Source organism: Lepisma saccharinum, chromosome 25 (genome assembly GCF_977018435.1).
Source record: "Lepisma saccharinum chromosome 25, izLepSacc3.1, whole genome shotgun sequence".
Taxonomy (NCBI): Eukaryota; Metazoa; Arthropoda; class Insecta; order Zygentoma; family Lepismatidae; genus Lepisma; species Lepisma saccharinum.
The window spans coordinates 23,177,908-23,201,429 of record NC_139253.1 but is presented as its reverse complement, the minus strand read 5'-3'; the positions used below and the strand labels follow the sequence as shown (position 1 = coordinate 23,201,429).

The following is a 23,522-nucleotide window of genomic DNA, read 5'->3' as shown; positions in this document are numbered from 1 at the left end:
ATGATGATCAAAGCAAGACAAAGAAAGTTCGTAAATTTATTGCAGTTGGAAACTTTGACAAGCATCCCAATAACGATTTTTGTTCCGCCAAATACAGTGCACTTCGTAAAATAACTTGGTGACATGGCAAGGCAAGATAAAGGTGAGCATTTTGTAGTAATATGCATTGTAACTTTCAATGAACTTGGAGATTTGTGTACATAATGATATTTTATAACATTGGTTATTTTCTAAAAATAATCATGTGAACAGCAAGGAAGTAGTGCAACTTAGTAATATTGCCCGACTTATCCTTAGAAAAATAACATGCCGAGTTCTATGCATGCGGGAAGGTCTACGTGTTCTCCGAGCTTGTTTTCAAAACACCAGCAAGGACAGCCTTTGAAAAGGGGTGAGAAATAGATTCTACTCAATATTTATGTAACGTTCTGTCAGTGGTATCCTGAGAAACCAGTAAATGAAGTGGTTAAGTTGGTATCCCAGTGCAGTGGTGTGTCAGTGTCTGCAGTTTTAAGGGTTATGAAAGAGAGAATGACCTGGAGAGTAACAATGTATGCGGCTGCATATTCGTCTGATGTTTTGAGAGCGGGTTCACACATTCAGAGGCTCTTATATAAAATGAATAGGTGCGGCGAACTATGAGTGTAACAGCAGATGGTTGCAGTCATGAAACAGCTGACGCGGAGTGATACATCGAATCGGTGAGACCGTTTGTTTACAGAAGGTCTCAGGGTTGGTGATTTACACTTTAGATGTATATACTAGGTTTCTACCTCAACAGGAGATACTAAATATATAAAATTTACATTTAAACTAATGTACATTCATTTTTCACTCTTACAATGAGTTGACAATTTCACAGACACTATCAGATCGCTAAATTTATCGATAAACTTATGTAGCTATAACAATCAGTTACAGGTGTTGGTCAATTGTACAATGGGAGAGGAGGCTACTCTTATGCTTCCTGATTGGACAATGGTGTCCAGTTCATGGTAATGCAGTCATGGCTCATCGCAAGCCTGGTTATGAAGCTCGCTGAATCCTACTCATGGCATTGTAGGAAATATGTTCTCCATTGACATGCAACCATTTCTCCCCTCTGCCACTCAGTTTTACACTTTTTCTATGATGGTGGATACTTATGACACACTTGCACGATCGCCTATGATTCTATGCAGTGGTCGCACCTTCCTCCCACAGAAACCGCGTCGTCCAGCATTGCCTTTAAAAATCGCACTCCACGCCATCCACTCATGCACTGACAGAGGCAGGAGAAATGTGATAATTGTACCTGTATTGCACACATCCATCCAGTGCTCCAATCAAGTGACAGATCGCTGTACTAGATACGGATGACTGTCACTACCAGACAAATGGCAGACCATGCGTTGCAGTAAATTCACAATTTTAGATCAATGTGGTATGCCCTTCATACATTCTTTTAAGATATGAGTGAGACATTCAGGTTCTTCATGGAACATTTCGAATTTTATATCATATCAACAGTAAATTTGTTATCGGTATAAATAAAAGTGGTCCAGTTGGTAGGGGGGGGGGGAGGTTACTAACATGCGGGAGACTAAGGTTCGATCCTCAGGGTGGGCAATCTAAGATGGAAGTTCTTCCAACCTTGTCACTGCATAAAGTAGGTCTGGCGTATTTGGGGAAAATCCTAGGGGATAAAGGTGTTAATCACGACATTTCAACAATGGCCAACGTCATTAATGTGTGGGACCATACACCCTAATGTGCCTTCGTGGCAGGTTGCAATGATCATGAGTAACATTAACTTATTTTTTAATATTCAAATATATATTGATCTTACCTCTTTTTAAAGCTGTTCTTATCTTTTGAAGCTTCCTTTCCTTTTCAGATTCCTTTGCAGTGCATTTATTAACCACCCTCTTTGTCAATCTATCCTCCCAAATTTCATCACGTTCAGCTATTAACTTCTCAACCAATTCCAGCCTTAAATCATGAACATCTTGGATTTCCTGCAAGAATATTAAGTACACACTGTGAATTGGTGTTAGTTCTACACAACTCAAAAAAATATTGCATATTGTAAAAACATTGTGACACCACTGTGCCCTTATCATCACCCAGTTCCTGCAGGAGCACAGAGACCAGCTTATTGCCCAGCCTCAACTGCATCAAAAATGCATGGACACACCTGAAGAGAGCTATCATCAATTGTCCCAACCCATCACAGACCTACTGATAGTTCACCGATGCTGCCATACGGTAATGGGTCGTATTCCTCAGGACACACTGGAGAAGCTGGTGCGAAGCGTGCCACATTATGTAGAGAAGTGCATATGTGTTCGGGAAGGCCACATTGGTTCCTGAAGACCAGGAGTATCAGTGATCGCCGTGGAGACTGCTGATACTCATTATACACCTCGGTTGTTTTGTAACTGTGCTACTGCATACTCTTCTCCTCTTATTAAAACACGTCGACTTTACTCTCAAATAAAAATTTTGCTTTCTGCCTCATTTCCTGGCAACCCCATTCTCTTCTGTAAATACCACATTATGCAACAATTATTTTGAGCAATGTATATGAAACATACTTCACTACATTGGAACAAAAAATATAATCTTATGACTTTAAATCTTGTAAATCTTTTCAGCAAATCAAAAACATATATAAATAATGCACTTCTCATTCTTTAGCTAGTGTATATTGTCTGAAATTATGTACAGTGCAATGTTCTAGAGATCAAATGTTACCACAACACTTCAGACATATTCATACGCACAATATGTGTGAATAGTTTTCACAAAGAGTTTGCACATATGAACATTTAACAGTACTTTTAGTATGTAAAACATTGTTCTCAGTTTCCTTCAGTGTTTCTCAAATATACAACATATAAGTCAAAGAACAAAATACTTACATGTTTTTCTTCAATTTGGAATTACAAAGAAATGAAATCCAATGAAGCCATATGCTTATTCCATTCTTTGCAAATAAATCAAATTTAATTAAATATGATTGCAACAAGAACTTCTGGTATCTATCCATATTCACAAGCATGCAGACCAGAAATTCATAGACATGGCAGAACTCTCGGATATCAAGTGAAACACTCCTAGCATTAGTTAATATGTGTAAAAGACAATGCTGACTATTAAATATCAGCAGCATTTGGTCTGTGAAAGTGTGAAAATATTGCCCAAAGAAGAAGAAAAAATAGTGTTTTATAAAGTAAATTAACAACATTTATATTCATTCATTAATTAATTGGAATTATTATGAGTAGATTTTCTATTTTCGACATACTACCACATTTCAAATGTGCATTATAAATACTCCCACAAAGCGCCACTGCTTATAGGTGGAAATATCCCAACACAAATAAATTGATAAACAATTACAAAAATTATTGTACACTTACTCTATCCCTAAACGCCCACTCATCCGCCTCCATTTCTACCATCATTTGCCTCCTCTTTTTAATATTTTCTTCACAATCTAAGGGTGGCAACCTCTTCTCCCACTCCCTTTTATATCTCATTCTTTCAATAACTTCAACTTCATGTATGCCAGCTGGAAGGCCATTTCCTAAAAGAGAAAATGAAGTGAAAATTGAAAATTTTGACATTTTGTTTGTTATTCAGCCTTCTCTTTTTTCCTACTTCCTTTCCAAAAGGGCATGAAGCCTTCACAGTTGTTCTGCCATTCCTGTCATCTTTGTGAAATAGCATTCATATAATTTTGATAACAGATTAATTACTAATTTTTACATTGAATTTTATATAAACCCTTAACACTCCGTGCTTGGACCTACCTGTAGCAGTTAACACAGGAACTGAAAAAGCTCTGGCAAAAGTTCGAATCTGAGCTTCAGCCACATCTCAGGGTCATCAACCGTGTGTGATAAAAATCGAGTGAAACTTCTCCCTCTTCTGATTCACCTGCAAATTCCTATTCTGATGACAATCCTGAGACAGGAATGAAAGCTCAGATTTCAACTTTTACCTGTGATCATGCTGTTTCCATGTTGTTTGTTACAAGGTACATCAAATGTAATTTTTACATCTTTAGACAAAGTTTTTATCTACAGGGTGAGGCAAAAGTCTGGTACCACCCTCTTAATTTGAAAACAACTTGACAGAGAGCGATGGAATTTCAAGTATGGGTAATTGGGGTGGGGGCACACCAGATGGGGCTAGTGTGTATCATGGCGGCCATCTTGGAATTACATCCAGATTTTCAAATGGGAAGAGGGCCATGTAGCATATCATTTTACATGTGTGTTTTCTCAGAAATAAGATTGGATTGGATTGATTTGGTGTTTTAAGTCCACTTGTGCACAGTAAGACTAATCGGGACTGGTCCTATAGTTTAGTTTAAAGTGGGATCCGAACCACTATGTGCCTCCACCGGGAATCAAACCTGGGACCCCTTGATTACAAGGCAACAATGCTACCACTGCGTCATCAGAGAGGCCATCCAGAAATAAGAATATGCAGTTATTTTTTCCCTAACTTTATTTGGTGAGGATATTTTCACATTTGGCGTAATGTAGTGGGTTGGTATTTATTTGTTCCAGGTGATCTAACTTGGCTCTAAACCTCCAAGAATGGATCGAAATTGTTGTTATAAGTGGGGAGCGCAGCGTCAGGGTCATTGCAGAAGATTTCAATACCTGGCATCCAGAGAGAGTCGACATCTCACATACCACAGTGTTGCATGTAATGCAGAAGTTTAAGGAGACGGGATTCGTGTGCGACAGAGAACATAGTGGACGGCCGAGAACAGCTACCGACAAAAAAACAGCAACGGCAATCGTAGCATCCTTGGTCAAGAGCCTGAAAAGCAGTACCTAGTATTTGGCTTCAGTGTCAGGAGTCAGTCAGAGATCCATACTCCGTGTGTTGTATACTATCAAGTGGCATCCCTACAAAATTCAATTGCAGCAGTTCTTAACTGAGGATGACTCAGACAGGTGGTTACAGTATGCAGACTACGCTTTGGCTCGTTGCAATGAGGATCCCCAGTTCCCGAAAAGTGTTCTGTTTAGCGATGAGGCCATATTCTTCATGAACGGTGAGATGAATAAGCAGAATAATCATTATTGGTCAGATACCAACCCATCATGTATAGATCCTTGTAAGGAAGTCAGTGCAGCAAAGGTGTGGTGTGGTGTGGGATATGGAACACCCGAATTGTGGGACCTGTCATCATCCCTGGCAACCTGAATGGGGAGAGATATCTGAATATTCTCCAGGAAGATGTGTTCCTCTCACTGATGAACCCAGATGGTGAATTACCAGCCTATTTCCAGCAGGACGGAAAACCACCACACTATGTGTTATGTGTCAGGCAGTGGTTGGATGAACAGCTCCCGGGTCACTGGAATGGTCAAAGAGGGGCAACTGAGTGGCCACCCCATTCTCCAGACCTTACGCCCCTTGACTTTTACCTTTGGGGTCATCTTAAAGCCATAGATTATCAAGAGAGAATCACTGATCTTGGACATCTCCAGCACCGGATCCAACAAGCATGTGACTCTGTCGACCCTGCAGTGTTATTGCGTGTCCGTGAGGACTGGCTGAAACATCTTACATTGTGTGTAGCACAGAACGGGCAACACATAGAACACATCTTGTAGGATGCCAAATGTGAACTTCAACTATGAAAATATCCTCACCAAATAAAGTTAGGGGAAAAATAACTGCATATTCTTATTTCTGAGAAAATGCACATGTAAAATGATATTCTACATGATCCCCTTCCCATTGGAAAATCTGGATGAAATTCCAAGATGGCGGCTTTCAAGATGGCCGCCATGGTACACACTAACCTCATCTGGTGTGTACCACCCCAATTACCCATATCTGAAATTTCATTGCCCTCTGTCAGTTGTTTTCAAATTAAAAGGGTGGTGCCAGATTTTTGCCTCACCCTGCATTATTACAACATCAACATCAAAATGTTGGAGTTTCCACCAGGAATAAAACACAGAACTGCTTGCGTTGGAGGCGGGAGCACTAAACATTTGTTCACCTGGATTTGTACCTGGATACCAGTTTCAAACCATACCAATACCGATATTCTCACCGATTCCCACCAATACCAATATTGATGCTTGAAAATTTTAATAATTAAAAGTTGTTCAAAATATTAATTACTATTAGTGTGTATGTATTCTTCTCTAATTATATGCATCAATTTACCAAAATTTTTGTTTTAAAATATTCAAGAATGAACGAATTAATTAAAATTTTTGGGTGCGTTGGCACTTAAGGCCATTTTGTACCCTTCAATATATTTGGGGAAATATCCCTTTACCTAAAATTCTGACATAAGAGATTAAAATAAGTGGTGTAAAAGGCCCTTGGGGAAAATTAAAAGTGCAAGGTTGTAAAAAGACCTGCACAAGACAAACACAACACATTAAAAAGTCAGAAGGTATTAAAAGCTTCCTCACAGAAGGTTGAAAACAGCAGCTCTTCACAAAAATTTAAAAACATTGGATAAAGCACTGTTATCATCACCCAACAGGGATGACAAACAGCTGGGAAGATTAAAAATCTGTCTGAGGATAGCAGAGTCAGCACATTCAATAAGAATATGCCGAATACTTAAAACAACGTTACAAACATGACACATCAGATGGTCCAGCTCTTGAAGCAAGTGACCATGCATTAGACGGCTGTGTCTGATATGCAGGTGGGTAAGAATAACTTCTTCTCGACAAGAGGGACGGGATGAGGAATGCCAAGCACCTATGGTGGGTTTAATAGCGTGAAGCTTGTTTCCTCATCCCACTCTTCCTGCCAAGTGTCAAGAAGGCTACGATGAAACACATTCTGCAGGTCGCTAGATGGCAGAAGGTGGACGAGAATGTTGCCGTCTGCATCAGCAGACTTGGCAGCGGCATCAGCTGCTTCATTCCCCTGTATGCCCACGTGGCTTGGGACCCAGCAGAAGTAGACATCAGCACTGGCAGATAAAGACACAAGCCGTCTGAAGATGCACTGCACTACTGGATGCCGGGAATTCGGTGCATTCAGAGTCTGCAACATGCTGGTCGAATCACTGCACACAAGGACTTTCTTCAGACCAAATGACATCTGCAAAGTCCAGTGCCTTTGGAATGGCGTACATCTCCGCCGTATAGATGGAACAGGCAGGATGTAGCGAGTAACTGGAACTTTGAGAGTCTAGGACGAAGGTGCAACCGACTGATTCAACTGTATTGGACCCATCCATATAAAACACATTAAAATTGGGGTGCTTCGCACGAAGCTCTAAAACCCGCTGCTGGTATACGGCCATTGGTGTTTCTGCCTGTGGAAGGGCAGTCAGAGAAAAATCGATAGAAGGTGCAGGAAACTCCCAGTTCGGGAGAGGCAGAATGAATGGAGAGACACGAGGAAGGTCTACACCAAGTGCTGACAGGATCTCGTCTGCACGAACACCAATGGTCTAGTGGCCCTAGGGTGGAGCCGATACCTTGCCAGCCTACTCTCGTCTGAGACGGTGTAATATGAAGGATGAGAGGGCATCGAGCAAAGATGGAGGAAGTAGTTCACTACCAGTCGCTGTATTCGCAGAGATAGCAACGGCTCAGATACCTCTACATATAAACTGGCAACAGGACTGGTATGGAAAGCATCAGAACAAACACGAATACCAGCAAGGTGGATGGTGTCTAGGATGCGAAGCCTACATGGGCAAGCAGATGAATACACAACACATCCATAATCCAGCTTCGACCTGAGTGAACGGTATAGGTGGGGCAGTACCATCCTATCAGCACCCCAAGAGGTATGAGATAAAACGTGTAGAAGGTTGAGAACCCTTCAGACAAGAGAACTTTAACTGGCGAAGGTAAGGTAGCCATGTTAATATATTGTCGAAAATGAGGTCGAGAAATCGGGCCTCATTCACGAAATGTAGGGGCGTTTTCCCCATGTACAGGTCAGTGTCAAAGTCGCATGTATGTTGACGACAAAAATGTATGCACGACAATTTCTCAGAGGAAAAGCTGAAACCAGTTTGGGAGGACCACTCAACCAAATGGTTTATTGTAATTTGGGGTTGAAGAGAAGTTGACGCAAGATTCCGTGAGTGACAAAAGATCGTGAGGTCGTCTACATGGAGGAGACCATGTAATGGGGCAAGAATGTTTGCCATGATACTGTTCACAGCTATGGCAAACAGAGTCACACTAAGTATGCTTCCCTGCAGGACACCGTTCTCTTGTTCATGAAGATCCGAAAGGGAGTTCCCAACACGTACGCGGAAAGAACGATCAGATAAAAAGTTCTGAGTAAAGTACACCATATAGCCACGAACACCCCAAGAATGGAGCTGCTTGAGGATAACAGAGCACCACGTTGTGTCATAGGCATTTTGAAGGTCAAAGAAAACTGCTAGTAAATGTTCCTTGTTGAGGAATGCATCCTGAATATGCGTTTCCAGCTGAATGAGATGGTTCAGCATGGAAAGGTTGGAGCGAAAACCTCATTGAAAATTGTTTATCAAAGAGTTTTCCTCCAAAAACCAGGCGAGACACTTGTTGACCATGCGCTCCCTCAACTTACACACACAGCTACTTAAGGCAATAGGCCTGTAACTCGAGGCTGTGGTGCATTCTTTACCTGGTTCCAGGAGGTGGAAAGCCTGTTGAAAACCGTCAGAAGGAAATTTTTAGCTCCAATGGGCAGATGACGAAGCATCTCATAGTGGATCCTGTCCACTTCAGGAGCTGTATTCTTAGAGTCTCGAAGCACCTTATCAAACTCCCATTCGGTGAATGGAGAGTTGTAGAACTCGATGCTATGACTTGTGAAAACTAGCGGACGCCATTTCTCTCTGTCCTTCTCACGATGGAAACGTGGCTGGTAATTGTCCAAACTGGGAGCATCAGAAAATTGTGTGGCCAGAATATTAGCTATGTCTCCAGCATCTGTATACAAAGTCCCGTCGTGCTCCAGAGCACTCAGAGGAGACCATGCAACCCCCTGGATGTGACGTACTTTGATCCAAACGGCTTTCGACGAAGCCTGCTTCATCAGACAAGACACGTATTGGATCCAGCATGCCTTCTTACTGGCTCAAATGAGCTGACGGGCACGGGCATGCTTGATGCAGAACTGCTCGAGGTTTGCAACAAAGTGGTTCTTGTTAAACCGATCTAGGGCACGATTGCAGTCCTTGATGGCTGCACTGATCTCCGCAGTCCACCAGTGAACTGGGCATCGCCTCGCAAGTCCACTGGGACGTGGAATGGAGGTGCATGCAGAATCGAGGATGTGTGTCATGAAGATATCCAGGGTGTCGATTGCTGGCAAGTCGACGGTATTAAGATCCACTGCACCCCAGTCAGTTCGACTGAGATGAAAGTGAGGGAGATGTCCAGGAGTCGCTGGAGATGTTCGAAGTTGAGTAGAAGAGGGAAATGATCGCTCCCACAAAGATAAGTGTGGCCACTCCAAGAGGTGGTAGGAGCAAGGCTGGGACTGCAGAAGGACAAGTCCAAAGCAGAGTACGTGCCTTAGGACCAACTCTGTAATTTTTTCTTCTTGCTATGTATGACAGTCAGGATGGCAGATGGGGTGTTTGCCCTTGCAGTTAATGCATGTTGGCCCAGATGGACAGGGCTCTGTGCCATGATCAGGTTGACTGCACTTGCGACAGATAGCAGTAGTGGCCTTGCAGGAGGGCTGGGTATGTCCAAAATGTTGGCACTTAAAGCACCGCATCGGGTTTGGGATGTACAGCCGGACAAGAAGGAAAGGAAAGGACAAGAGAGAAAGAGGAGAGAAGAAGGAAGAAGAATGAAGGAAAAAGAGCGTGAGATAAAGAGTCCAACCACATTCTAGATGGAAGAAAATATGTTTAGCCTTTTAGGTAAAAGTACAGTTGACAAGGGAAAGCCACCTGCTAGAATGTTCCAGAACAACTTTCTAATAGTTTGGAGGGGAGTAATGTTTGTGTATATATATCATCTTGTTTTTGTACCTTGTTACATTTGTACTCGGTGCAGAGTCTGAAGAAGACCTTGCTAGAAGGTTGAAACGTTACGTTTTAGTTTATGGTTGGTTGGTTGAATTGGTGTTTTAAGTCCACTTTATGCACAGTAAGGCTAATCGGGACTGGACCTACAGTTTAAAGTGGGATCCGAACCACTTTGTGCCTCCACCGGGTATCGAACCCGGGACCCCTTGATTACAAGGTGACGACGCTACCACTGCGCCATCGGAGAGGCCCACCGTTTTAGTTTATGTTTTATAATAAAATAAATTTCTGCCTTGGTCAGCATGTTGAGTTTTTCAAGAAGAGAGATATATCCAGCTCTTACTTTATTCGGGAGAGTGGTCGTGTTGAAGGAGAGAATCAGAGAAGCGGATGGAATAAGGTCTCCGGACTTTCTGGTCTTGATCCGCTGCACAGATGTTACATGCTGGTTCGAGAGTTCTTCAATGATTTCTTCCTCCAAAGCATTTAGCAGATACCACTAGCATACTACACCTTTACAACTGTTCAGTTGACGGTGTGGTTCATCTTGAAAAGGTAAGGTGCCTAAAGATCTTAACTTTAAAAGGTTGTTCATTTGGCAATCTGTGCTGGTCTGTATAAGAAGACTCCTGTTGCGCAGTTTCTTTATTTCAGGTATATCTGAACCAGCGGCATAGTCAAGCTGTTTCTTGATAAGTAACGGTGACAGGTCCTTCAATGAAGCAGTTCCAGTTTTCTTGGTGTTGTTAGTAGTATCATTACTTTCTTGGTTTGCGTTGGTTTTAAGTCCACTTTATGCACAGTAAGGCTAATTGGGGCTGGACTTACGGTTTAAAGTGGGATCCGAACCACTGTGCCATGTGCCTCCACCGGGTATTGAACCCAAGACCCCTTGATTACAAGCCTATCATTACTTTCTGTCATGGCAATTAAACTTATCACAAGATAACGTGGCATGGTTGTGACATTACTTGTCTGTTCCATATTTATCGGGCTCATAGGCCTAGCACGTTTTTGGGGTTTCACCCAGTTTGAAATGTTTGTACCCATATACAATAAGATTTTCAATGGAGGGTCCATAAATTGTCGCCTCGACATGCTCTCTATGCCGAGGAAGGCCTACCCCCAAAAATGAAGGCTACGCAAGGACCACGTTCGCGACTGCAACTACCACTGTCCCATCGGCACATGCAAGAAAAACTTAGGATAGGTTTTTCTTCGAGGTTGTCTCTTCTAGCAGGACCCTTAGTTATAGGGAGGTCAATGGGATGGAGATGAATGACATGATGGAATGGAGAAAAAGTGAGATATGGATTAAAATATTCAAGAATTACATCAGAATATTAAATTACATGTTATGTAATCACAAAAGTACGATTTTCACACAAAATTGGCGCTCAAATTCTGAATACTTTCCAAGACTCCAAAAAAGTGTCGCATGGCATTTTTGCCAAGCTCATGAAAGACCAAGATGCCAGAAAAGTATTGGCCGGTATCGGTAAATAATTTCCAACCAATACATTCTAATACTGATACATGGCACACCCGCATTGGTATCGGCTCAGCTCTACTTTGTACTTATGTATTATCTGACTAAATGGCAATAAATCAAGCAGCCATATTCACAAAACAAAATATTACCGTACCCCACGAAAAATGAGCTATTGTAAGAACTTCTGGATTGTGCCCGGGACGTATTACATAATCAGGAGAGTAGGGATCTGTCTGGGCCTCTGAATCCCTATATTTGGTTTGCGTTCCTCTTGTTCGCCTTGCAGGCACATATACTGGTGGTTTTTGTGCTTCCAACTGCCTCTGGATGGTCTGCAAGTCTTTGGCAAACCTTACACATGGTATCACAGGATGAAGAAAGGGAACTATGGCTCTGTAAAGAGAAATATATATTTGAAATGAGTCATTTAACCAACATATTGATCATAACTAAGAACACAACCACACTAAACACAAAATAAGAGTTTTCAATGTATCCATCAATTGTATATTAACAAACTTGCTTCATGTTGTGACTTTAACTAAATTGTTTTCCTGTTCACATCATGTAACATGAAATATCGCTGTTTTAATGTAAACATTATTTATGTCATAACATGATGATTGTGTGGTGAAATAGTCTTAAACCTGTAAAATGTAGTAACTTTTTCTTATTTGTATTAATTATTTTAACATGAATGGAACTAGAAAAAGGTAGATATGGTCATATAAAGAAAGTACGTATATTTTACACAAGTACATATAATTCTATGGTTAAGTGAGAGATTTTTTAATTGAGACATTTGTCGTACCGTGAGATCAAATTTTTTAACCCTGGTTCATATAAGTCTGCCGCCTGGGATCGGAACCAGTGCGTGACAGCCATCTTCAGCTCCTCGTCATTTTGCAAATGCTGACCAGACAGGAATTTCTCGAGGTGTAAGAAAAGATGTTAATCCCTGGGAGCGAGATCCAGGCTATAGGATGGATGGCCAAACACCTCCCAGAGGAACTCCTGCAGAAGATCTATTGTGCACTGAGCTGTATGTGGACGAGCGTTATCGTGCAGCATGACAACACTGGCACTGAGCATCCCGCGCCAATTGTTCTGAATGGCCTGTCACAACTTCCGTAGTGTTTCACAGTACCGTTCAGCATTCACTGTCTCACCTCTGGTCAAGAAATCGATGAGCAGAATGCCCTGTCTGTCCCAGAATGCCATGCATAGCACTTTCCATGCTCAAACAGTCTGCTTGAATTTTGTCTTGTATGGAGATCCACTGTGACGCCAATGCATAGACTGCTGCTTGTTTTCTGGCATGAAGTGTGTGACCAATGTTTCATCGCCTGTGATGATCCGGTCCAGGAACTTGTCGCCATCATCGTGGTACTGCTGCAGAAATGTCAATGCTGCTCCTATGAGTTTTGCTTTGTGTTTGGGTGCCAGTTGCTTTGGCATCCACGTGGCACAAAATTTCCAGAAAAACAGGTTCTTTGTGACGATTTAATGCAAGAAGGAGCGAGAAATCTGCGGAAAATTGCTGCTGAGTACCGTAATCGTGAAGCGATGGTTCTCCACAATGCGCTGATGCACCTGCTCCACAAGGTCATCCATAACAATGGAGGGCCTCCCACAGGGGCTGTGGCAGGGGGGTACGAAGGGGTGCTTGTGCACCCCCTATTCAAAAGTTATGTTGAAAACATTAACTCTTACAGTGTCATATGTCGTAGTTACATTGAGTGCCCAAATGTTAAATTAGGTATTGTAGTGAGACCGCTGTTATTGTATACAACAGCCGAGCATTGAAAGAGAAGCTGCATATATGTTCCTGTACTGTGGTCAGCATTGTTATTAAGAATTAATGAAAATTAATTCTTACCATTAAACATTTGGTTCAAGATATCATCTGGTCATGCTAGGGAATTTATTTAACGCGAATAGTAACGTGACGGGTAGTTACCTGTTAGTACGTTCTATATGTTCCACGTAACATGTTTAGTAAAGTACCATTTCAGACCTTGTGGAGGAGCCCAAAGTTCACGAAGAAATGTTACGGTTCGGGCCGTTGATGGGGAAAGTGAGGCAGAAGGGGATTTTTTAACAAAGATGAAGTTGCCGTGCACTTCTTGTTTTGTCCTAATACCGCAGCATCTGGGACAGACGGAAGATAGCCAGTGGTGCAACCACAGTGGGCAAAGGGGTATTACCCTTCCAACCTTGGTTGGAAATTAATGCTATGGGGGGCCAGGAGGCAAACATTGAAGTAAAAAAAGGAAGGGTAGCAGAATCTAAGAGTAGCGAGACAAAATGATACTCGAGATGGAATTAGTTTTCATGTAATTCTTTATTTTTCATACAGACGGCCAACAGCACCTGCAGGGGGAGGGGGGCATTGAGAGGCAATTGCCATTATTGATTTTAAATTCTATGCAAATAAAAATACATTTTGTACTTTTTTTTTCATAAATTCGTAAAAGTTCAGAGCCGTAGCTAGAGGGTGGTGAACATCTAAATTAAAATTTTATGAATGGGAGACTGCGGCACCCTAATAAATTTGAGTTTACAATAATTTGGATCCAACAATTTTCTTGCAAACGGAGTGAGCAATATCATTCTTTTCTGTAATGCATTGTAAATTTGCAGAGAGATAAGTAAGACAAACTATGTACTTAAGACTGTTACTGCTAAGCAACAAATGTATGAACAATTATGTGGATGAAAAGGAGCGTGCACATTTGAGAGATTTGTATAATTTTTGCTGTTGGTTTGATATGAGGCGCTTGAATTGATTATGTAATGCATTTAAATAATATGTTCAGTGTAAAATGGCCAAATAAGACTGTATCTGAAACTCTGAGTAAATAAATAAATATATGTATTAAAGAAACTTTGAATAAGTTCACAATTTAGTCTCAACATGTTGCATATCTATGTACGAGGCGCATCCAGAGAGTAAAAATAATGAGCCATGTAAATTGCGCATGCGCAGCAGAGCTAAGACGTATCAATCATATGCCAGGTGGACAGATCCCGCCCGGTACCAGTAGCGAGGCAGCAGTGGTCCGAAGTGGAAGCTCGTATTCCTTCTCCCACCGCATGCCAGTAGCGAGGCTGCAATGGTCCGAAATGGAAGCTCGTATTCCTTCTCTCGCCACATGCGAGGTTCGGTCGGTGATAAAGTTCCTGAATGCACAAAGCATTGCGCCAATTGACATTCATCATCAGCTCTGTGAGGTCTATGGGCCAAACATTATGAGTAAGCAGATGGTGCGTCGCTGGTGTCGGCAGTTTTCGGAAGGTCGTCAAAGTGTCCATGATGAAGAGCGCAGTGGGTGTCCGTTCCCTCATCACTGATGATCTGGTTGAGCTGGTGTGGCAGCGCATCGTAGAGAACCGTCGCTTCACTATTACGGAGTTGAGTAGCCTTTTTCCGCAGATATCGCGATCCGTGTTGCATGAGATTGTCACGCAGCGCCTGCTGTTCAAAAAATTGTGTGCCAGGTGGGTGCCGAAAAACCTGACACCCGAACACAAAATGAAACGTTCAGGAGCAGCACTGACATTCCTGCAACTGTACCATGATGACGGCGATGATTTCCTCGACAGGATCGTCACGGGCGATGAGACGTGGATTTCGCACTTCACCCCGGAAACCAAGCAGCAGTCAATGCATTGGCGGCATAGTGGATCTCCGGTCAAGAAGAAATTCAAACAGACGCTGTCGGTACAGAAAGTGATGTGCACCGTGTTTTGGGACAGGAAGGGCATTTTGCTCATTGACTTCCTCCCCAGAGGTGAAACGGTGAACGCTGACCATTACTGTGAAACACTAAGGAAATTGCGACGTGCCATTCAAAACAAGAGGCCTGGCATGCTTACTGCAGGTGTTGTGCTCCTCCATGACAATGCTTGTCCACATACGGCTCGGTGCACAGCAGCTGTTTTGATGGAATTTGGCTGGGAGTTGTTTGATCATCCACCTTACAGTCCTGATCTGGCTCCCAGCGATTTTCACGTTTTCTTGCACCTCAAGAAATTCCTGTCCTCCGGTGAGCGTTTTGGCAACGACGAAGAGCTGAAGACGTCTGTCACACGCTGGTTCCATTCACAGGTGGCATAGTTTTACGACAGTGGGATCCAAAAGTTGATACCACGATACGACAAGTGTCTCAATTCTGGTGGTTGCTATGTTGAAAAATAGCTGAACCTTTGCTGTACCTGTTGCCAATAAATGGTTTCCTGAAACTGTGTTGGTTTTTTTTTAAAAAAATAGGGAAACTTACTTTCTGGATGTGCCTCGTATTTTCTGATTTTTTACGTTGCTCCATGTTGCATATGTGTAAACCATGTGTTGTACATGAAATTTATACGTGTGATATGTGCAAAAATAATCTTATTCGTTATGCATTTTCAGTCTTTAAAAAATACAGTTTGTGTACTTGTTTTCAATTATTAGCTAATGTCAAATTGAACATGTTAAAAAAATATTTCAAATCGTTTGTCCAAAACAAACGTGTTGCGTGATTTACGTCTTTTGATACTACTAATACAACTACTGCTAATAATAATAATAATAATAATAATAATAATGTTGTTGTTATTATTATTATTGGCACATTTATCCTGGTAATAAACCCCCCTACAAAAATTCGTGCATGCGACTCTGCTAAAACATGCATACATATTTCATGCTTTCTTTATTTTCAACATCGCACCCCCTCAGAACCCCCAGATGATTAATCCTGGTGCCACCACTGGCCGCCCACTGCGCACCTCATCATGCACATTTTGCAGACCTTCTGTAAATTGCCTGTACCAGTGACGCACCATCTGCTTCTTCACGATGTCTGTCTCAAACACCTGACACAGCTGACGATGGATTATATTGGTGCTATGCCTTTTGCATTCAAAAACTTTATCACCGACCAAACCTCACAGTTGATGGGAGCTGGAACTGCTACTACTGTGCTACTGCCATTCGGGAAATTAACTTTTTGGATCCACCTCGTAGTTACTTTAAAACACTAAATCAATCAATCAATCAATCGTAGTTACGTTTCAGAGTACTAACATTTTTTAAAAAAGCATTATTTTGGGATTATTAAGGATCATCCATATAACTACAAATATAAAATGAAACTATGTACAAAATCTCCTTACCTTCGATAGAACTTGTGCCGATCAGTGCCATTTACATCAACTTTCAGTGCAGGTAATCCTTGAGCTCTGAAAGAAAAAGAATACATGTTTACACAGAAAGATGAGCTAACTTCTGGAATTTGTAGCATCTTTCTGTGTTGCCATGTTACATTTACAATATCAATTTTGAAACCAGTTAATTGCTTATTAATAGCATATACAATCTTGTACAAATTATGTAAAATTTTATTAGTATTTTCATTGTTTTCGATCAACGAATTGCAACATAATATACACTAATAAGAGATTCCTTTAGTTCAAATGATCCCAGGTTTCACTCCTGGTAGGTCTATAAACTGCTGATGATTCAGTATTGTGGTGGCTCTATGAAAGTAACTGAGGAAATAATAACTTCCTGTGGAATGCATCAAAAGTAAAAGTTATACATAAACTGTTATCAATCAATTATCCTACAATTAGATTACCTGCTGTACTCTAAAATACAATACAATAAAACCATAATTTACTATTTCTGTTAGTAATTCTGTTAACAGTTAGTTTGTTTTAAGTCCACTTTATGGTCAGATAGACTAATTGGGACTGGATCCACATCTTAAAGGGATATTTGTTTTATTTTATTTTATTTTAAAATTGTGGGAGCGTCAGCACTTAGGCTATTTTGCTCCCGTCACATTATACGGGGGCCAGCCCCCTTTAATTACAAATAACAACTCTAACGTTGCGTAATTAAAAATCTTGAAATGGTCTGACTTCTGTTAAAAACTGAGGCTGTAAAGGGGCACTCAGCACACATAAGGACAACAGGACAATACAAACAAAATTATACTGGCCATGGGGCCAGTCCCCAGAGCCTCGTTAGTCTTCAGTCCAGGGTGTACTAACGTGGAAGTGAGGTTGACATTTGGGTGTACTACGTGGAAGATCACCCTCTTAAAGGGATATAAGCCATTGTGCAATTTACCTTCACTGGGAACAGAACCAAGGGCCCTTGATTAAAAGGCAACAGTGTTATCTGCCTTGATACTTGGGAGTGCTACATAAAATGTATGAAAAATCCCATTAGCCTGAATACATGTACTTATTAAACGAAAAATCAACAACAATGTTATTATTTCTGCTGTCAAATCAAATTTGATTACTATTTTGTATTTAGGAAAACTTTTCAAACTGTTCAACAATGTTTGCTTGATCTCTTTTGGTGATGATAGACCATACGTTAAGAAAAATGATAAATCCAAGATTAATCATTTCTGGGAACTGAATATTCTGTCTATTTGTGCTTAATTTATTTTATAATGCTTTTCTACCCCTTGGTTAATGAGTTAATTGTGATTATGAGGATGCATGATGAACACTGAACACACAAAGCATCCTTACCTGATCGAAGTTTGACCACTTCACCAAAGGTTGGCAAAAAAAAAATCTGTCCATTAAATGTGGTAGAGCTATAAATCAAGGAATGATTGATTTCATACTATGGGAATGAGAGATGCAGTAATAGATACTGCATCAATTCGCAACCATCAGATTTTAACCTTTTAAACTTTTTACTTTTCTCTCTTATTTTAAATCTTGTAGTGTGTTATTTACATGTTTTAAATTTGTGGAGAAACCTGAGGAAGGTTCGGCATACAGGACCAAAACATCAAAATAAATTTGTAAACACGAACCATTATGTTTTTAATTTTATTTTCTTATTGTAAAAGCACTTTCTGCACAAATTCAAGAAAGCGTTAAGCGATAGACATTGTACTAAAAAAATAATAATTTCAATCTGCGGTGATCCTATTTCCACTCCCATGCCTTCTGTGCGTCTTCATGGTGGAGTACAATCCACAAGGGACAAAAGTAAATTTACCAAAAAATCAGTTATTTAATTAACATTAAGAGATAATATAATGGCAATATGTAAGAAATATTAATTACAATTAGCAGTAGTAAGAACAAAGTCTCACCTTTCCCTTGCTTCCCAGCTATTATCAACGAATGGCGGAAGTTGATCTGATCCTGTAACCAATAGCTCACTTCTTGGGTAATGAACCAATTCACTGAACATGGTTCTAAATTTGGGAACAACTTTCTATAAGAAAGGAGAAAATCAACATTGCAAATTAATGAAAGTAGATAACAAAAATAAAAACAACATAGAAACTGCTGCACCAGTGGGTTTGATATTCATCCATTTTTCATCAAATTTTGAGCATATGCAATACAAGACTTAGTTTAGGAACGCTACAAAGAGAAGGGGAAAGAGATGAAATATAAAAGATAAACAACCTACCCATTTCAGGAAGAAAACTGACTGCTTAGTACCACACATGTAAAGTGAACTACATGGAATAATACCCAGTACCGAGAACACTGCCTTGAAAAATATAAAAACAACGTTACTTTTTACAATAATGCCTAATGCTGCAGCACTTCTGCTTCTTCTTTGAAAGATTAAAACATACATTCCTAATGTAGAAAGTACCGTGAAAAAAAGCATAAACAATATTGAGGATGGATGCATGTCTTCAAACATTATTTTCTTTTAAACATCATGGATCCAAGTGTGTAACAATTTTTGCAAGTTGTACAGAAGAATGGGGAACACATTTACAATACTGGAAATGGCTGGAGGTGTAAGTTTGAAATTCGGATAAGTTAATATGCGAGTTTTCAAGATGTGGAAATTGTGAATTTGAAAGCAATTCTGTCATGAAAAGTAGGATGTGCAAGCTACCATGCTCTGTCTTAGGTCGCCTCTGAAGTATTCTCATTGAATGGAAAACATTGTGTACACATGCAGGAGTTAAAAGGAAAGTATAGAAATACTAAAACATCAAACCTAACAATCCTAACCTACTTGGGGAAATAATAATGATAAATAGTAACACGGTAAGAAGAAAGGAGGATAAATGAGGGGTTCAGAGAACTAGTGACGTAACTCCACTTTTAGTGGAAATAGAGTTAGATGTACCTAGGTATAACTTAGAAATGTGAAGTATCAACATTTCAGTGCTACAAGTAAGTATCTCCTAAGTTTCAAATTCTTGCTCATAGAGATACACAATGGACACCAGTGGATCTTGTTCAGAACAACCAGATGAAAATGTGTCTTCTGTTGATAAAATGTCACACCATTAATAAACATACTTCATAAAACTAGCCTATATCAATTAATTTCTTGGGAGCGTAATATTTTGCAGAACATAAAACAGGGCTTTCAAGCAGAAATCATAACAACTCAAATGTTCTACGACATACCTTACATTATTTCTGAAATTAATTAGAAGAAAATTTCTGATATTGTAGAAAATTGGGTAGTATTATAGTATAAGGGAAACACCTATAAATCATATTTTTTACATTGCTAACGTACTATTTTGGAATGCGGAACATTTCCTAAGGTGAAATAATGCATTTCTAACTAAGATAATGTCTATTTCTTACATTTACAAGTACTTACTGTTACTTGTTATTTCGAACCCGGGACCCCTTGATTACAAGGCAATGACGCTACCACTGCGCCATGGGGGAGGCCCCTTTCTGATGAGGAAAATGATGAGCCCCTATTCAGCTAATTTAATGTAAGCTCAAGTGAATGAATGATAAAAATGTTTGGTGCACAAACTAAGTAGGCTAACTCCATTAACTTTTTCTTAGTATGCTTATTCTATTTACTATTTTCTGTATGATATATATTATTCTGACACACTTTAGATTTGAGTTTTTGTTTTAAATCCACTATGTGGATCTGAACCACTATGTGTCTCCACGGGATATCGAACCTGGGACCCCTTGATTACAAGGTGACAACACTGCCACTGCACCATCAGGGAGGCCCTGACACACTTTAATACATTATTTTTCACAGTAGAGTTGGCTGTGGTGTATCGACTATTCTATGTATATCAATACAAATATTTTCTCATGGTCATTAATTTTTTGAATCGTTTTCAATGAATGCACCTTTTTCTCAAAACTGCCTTCAATGGAGTTACACCACTTGTGCTCTGAATACATAAATACTCTATGTGATCAGAAGTATCCGGACACCCACCTGAAAATACAGTACAAGTTTGGGCAACCCTCCATCGGGAACACTGGCAGTCAATACGGTGTTGGCCCACCCTTAGCCTTGATGACAGCGTTCACTCTCACAGGCATATTTTCAATCAGGTGCCGGAAGGTTTCCTGAGGAATGGCAGCCCATTCCTCACAGAGCGCCAAAATGAGAAGAGGTATTGATGTGGATCGGTGTGGTCTAGCACGAAGTCGGCATTCCAAGACATCCCAGAGATATTATATGGAATTCAAATCAGGACTGCCCAGGCCAGTCCATTAGTGCAACGTTGTTGTCGTCAAACCACTCCCCCACAAGCCCTGTAGTATGGACGGGTGCTCGGTCATGTTGAAAAACACAATGGTCATCCCCGCACTGGTCTTCGACGGTAGGCAGCATGAAAGCTGTTAAAATGTCAACGTAAGCTTGTGCCGTGACATTGCCATGTAAAGCAACAAGGGGGCCAAGCCTGCCCCAGGAGAAACATGACCACACTGTAACTCCACCACCTCCGAACTTCACTGTCGGCACTATACAGGCTGGAAGATGTCGTTCACCAGGCATTCAACACACCCACACCCTACCATTGGATCGCCACATTCTGTACTGTGATTCATCAATCCACACAGCTGTTTTCCACTGTTCTACAGTCCAGTTTCGATGCTCCTTGCACCACACGAGGCAGCGTTTGGCATTTGTCTGTGTGATGTTTGACTTATGGGCAGCTGCTCGGCCATGGAAACCAAGTTGCCGCACCTTGCGCCAAACAGTAATGCCGCTTGGAATAGATCCTGATGCAGTTCGGAATTCCTGTGTGATGGTGGCGATGGATGATTGACGATAATGCTGTACGACCCTCTTCAACACTCGATGGTCTCTGTAGGTCAACATGGGAGGTTGGCCTGCACGCTTTTGGGTTGTACACATCCCTTCACTATAACATTGGAAACAGTGAACAGAGGGATGTTTAGGAGGGTGGAAATTTCACACACAGACTTCCTACACAAGTGGCACCCAATCAACTGACCACGTTGAAAGTCTGTGAGTTCCTCAGACCATCCCACACTGCTGTCTCACACTGTCTGCAGACTACTGAGTTCGCTGACTATGTGTTCCACGCGGTAGATTGCAGTACTGTGTCGCCCTCTATGATAAACTCACGTTTCGCGGTGTGTCCGGATACTTTTGATCACATAGAGTATAATGCAACAAACACCAAACCTGATCCACCTAACCTACTTACATAAGCATATAGCAGTTGGATGTAAAAACGAAATCTGCACAGAAAGCTCACTATATGATCAAGAAAAGTTTTCATTAAGTATAGAATTCAAATCATGTAGAAATAATGTCTATATCATGATGATATCAGAACTACCCAATCAGAACATGGACACCATATACAACATGATAGAATAGAAGATCCACACAACAGCCCTGCCCATGTCTCCTGATCTTTCATTATAATTATTACAGGTAATTATTATTCTTGTCAAAGGAGTAAATAGTTCCTAATTGTTAGAATTACATAATAATTTATGATGAAATATTCACAGGCAATATGTTACATATAAAGTTATATTCTCAACTCAAGCATAATCTTTATGACAATCGGAACTTGGGCTTCAACAATTATATCACATACGAAAACTTAAAATTATTCAAAAAATATAATTTAAACTACTATTCACAATAAAAGGTGTGATACTCACAATATCTGCAGAAACCTTTTGTGCTTCAAAAGCAGCACGATGATGAGCAGTCTTACTTGACACATAATAATCTGGATCTGGAATTACATATAAAATATCTAATTGAAGTTGTGTGTATATATATGCTGTGTACATAATGAAATGTATTATGTTCTGTAGAGGCATTCAACAAAATAAAAACCTATAGCTTCAAGTTTTATTTATTAAATCAAGCAGGAAAAAATGCAGTGACGTGCGGTGACGTCGACACTTGGCGTGCTCAAGGGAGGGGGTTGGTGTGGGTCACACCCCTCCTCCCTTTAGGGCCAGTATTCCTACAAAAAAGAATGTCAATAACAGGAAAAGATTGCAAAATTATGAATGAGTACCAGAAAAAAGTACACGTAACCCCCACCCACATTCGAAAGTAAAAAACTATTTGATTTGACTCTAAGCCAGAGATCCTTGGTTCGAATCTCGGATTGGCCATTTGTGTTCTTTGTGTGTGTTCCTTCATCTATAATGTTGTACCAAAGGTGGCGGAAAAGCGAAGTAAAATGAACCAAATTGAGCAATCAATCAATGATTTGATTTCATTTTTGTTACTTAGTTTCGCTTTTTTGTCACATTTGGTTAATTGCGAAGATACGATGAAATTGATGAAGGGACGAGCACAGGGAACGCCCATGCCTGGGTCGGAGTTCGAACCCGGAAATCCTGGTGTCGTAGCGCGCTATGATAACCAGTCCCCCACGCTTGGTTGATTTGGTGACAGGTAACAAAACACAACACACTTTTTTGTAGTTTCTTCAATGATATTCATTTGACTTTTTGAGTTCTGAGATACATTTTTTATTCCAAATTATTTCATTGTTCACTGCAACACATAGGACAAGAATGCGCACTCATCACGGGTTCGAATCCTGGCCTGGATTGTTCATATGAGGTCCCTTAACCAATTTCATCATATTATCACTCAATCCTCATTTTCGCGATAACCAAATGTGGCAGAAAAGCGAAGTAAAATAAACCAAACCAACAACAATATGAACACGCGTTCTCTTGCCCAAATAAATATATCCGTATTTATGACTGTTAGAGACCAAGAGTAGTATATTTAAATAAAACACTACTAAAACGAGAGTCAGA

General features: G+C 40.5%; 1 protein-coding gene across 1 annotated transcript in view; it reads right to left on the bottom strand.

Annotated features, from left to right (window-relative positions):
- The window catches only part of LOC145978896 (cilia- and flagella-associated protein 91-like), a 49,278-nt gene that overhangs the window by 22,700 nt on the left and 3,056 nt on the right, over positions 1-23,522 (bottom strand). The window contains exons 2-7 of the mRNA XM_083111837.1: positions 22,395-22,471; positions 18,590-18,714; positions 16,635-16,700; positions 11,629-11,867; positions 3,405-3,571; positions 1,829-1,997 (exon numbers count right to left, since the gene is read on the bottom strand). Of these exons, the coding sequence (XP_082967963.1) occupies positions 1,829-1,997; positions 3,405-3,571; positions 11,629-11,867; positions 16,635-16,700; positions 18,590-18,714; positions 22,395-22,471 (843 nt within the window). The remainder of the gene's footprint in view (positions 1-1,828; positions 1,998-3,404; positions 3,572-11,628; positions 11,868-16,634; positions 16,701-18,589; positions 18,715-22,394; positions 22,472-23,522) is intronic.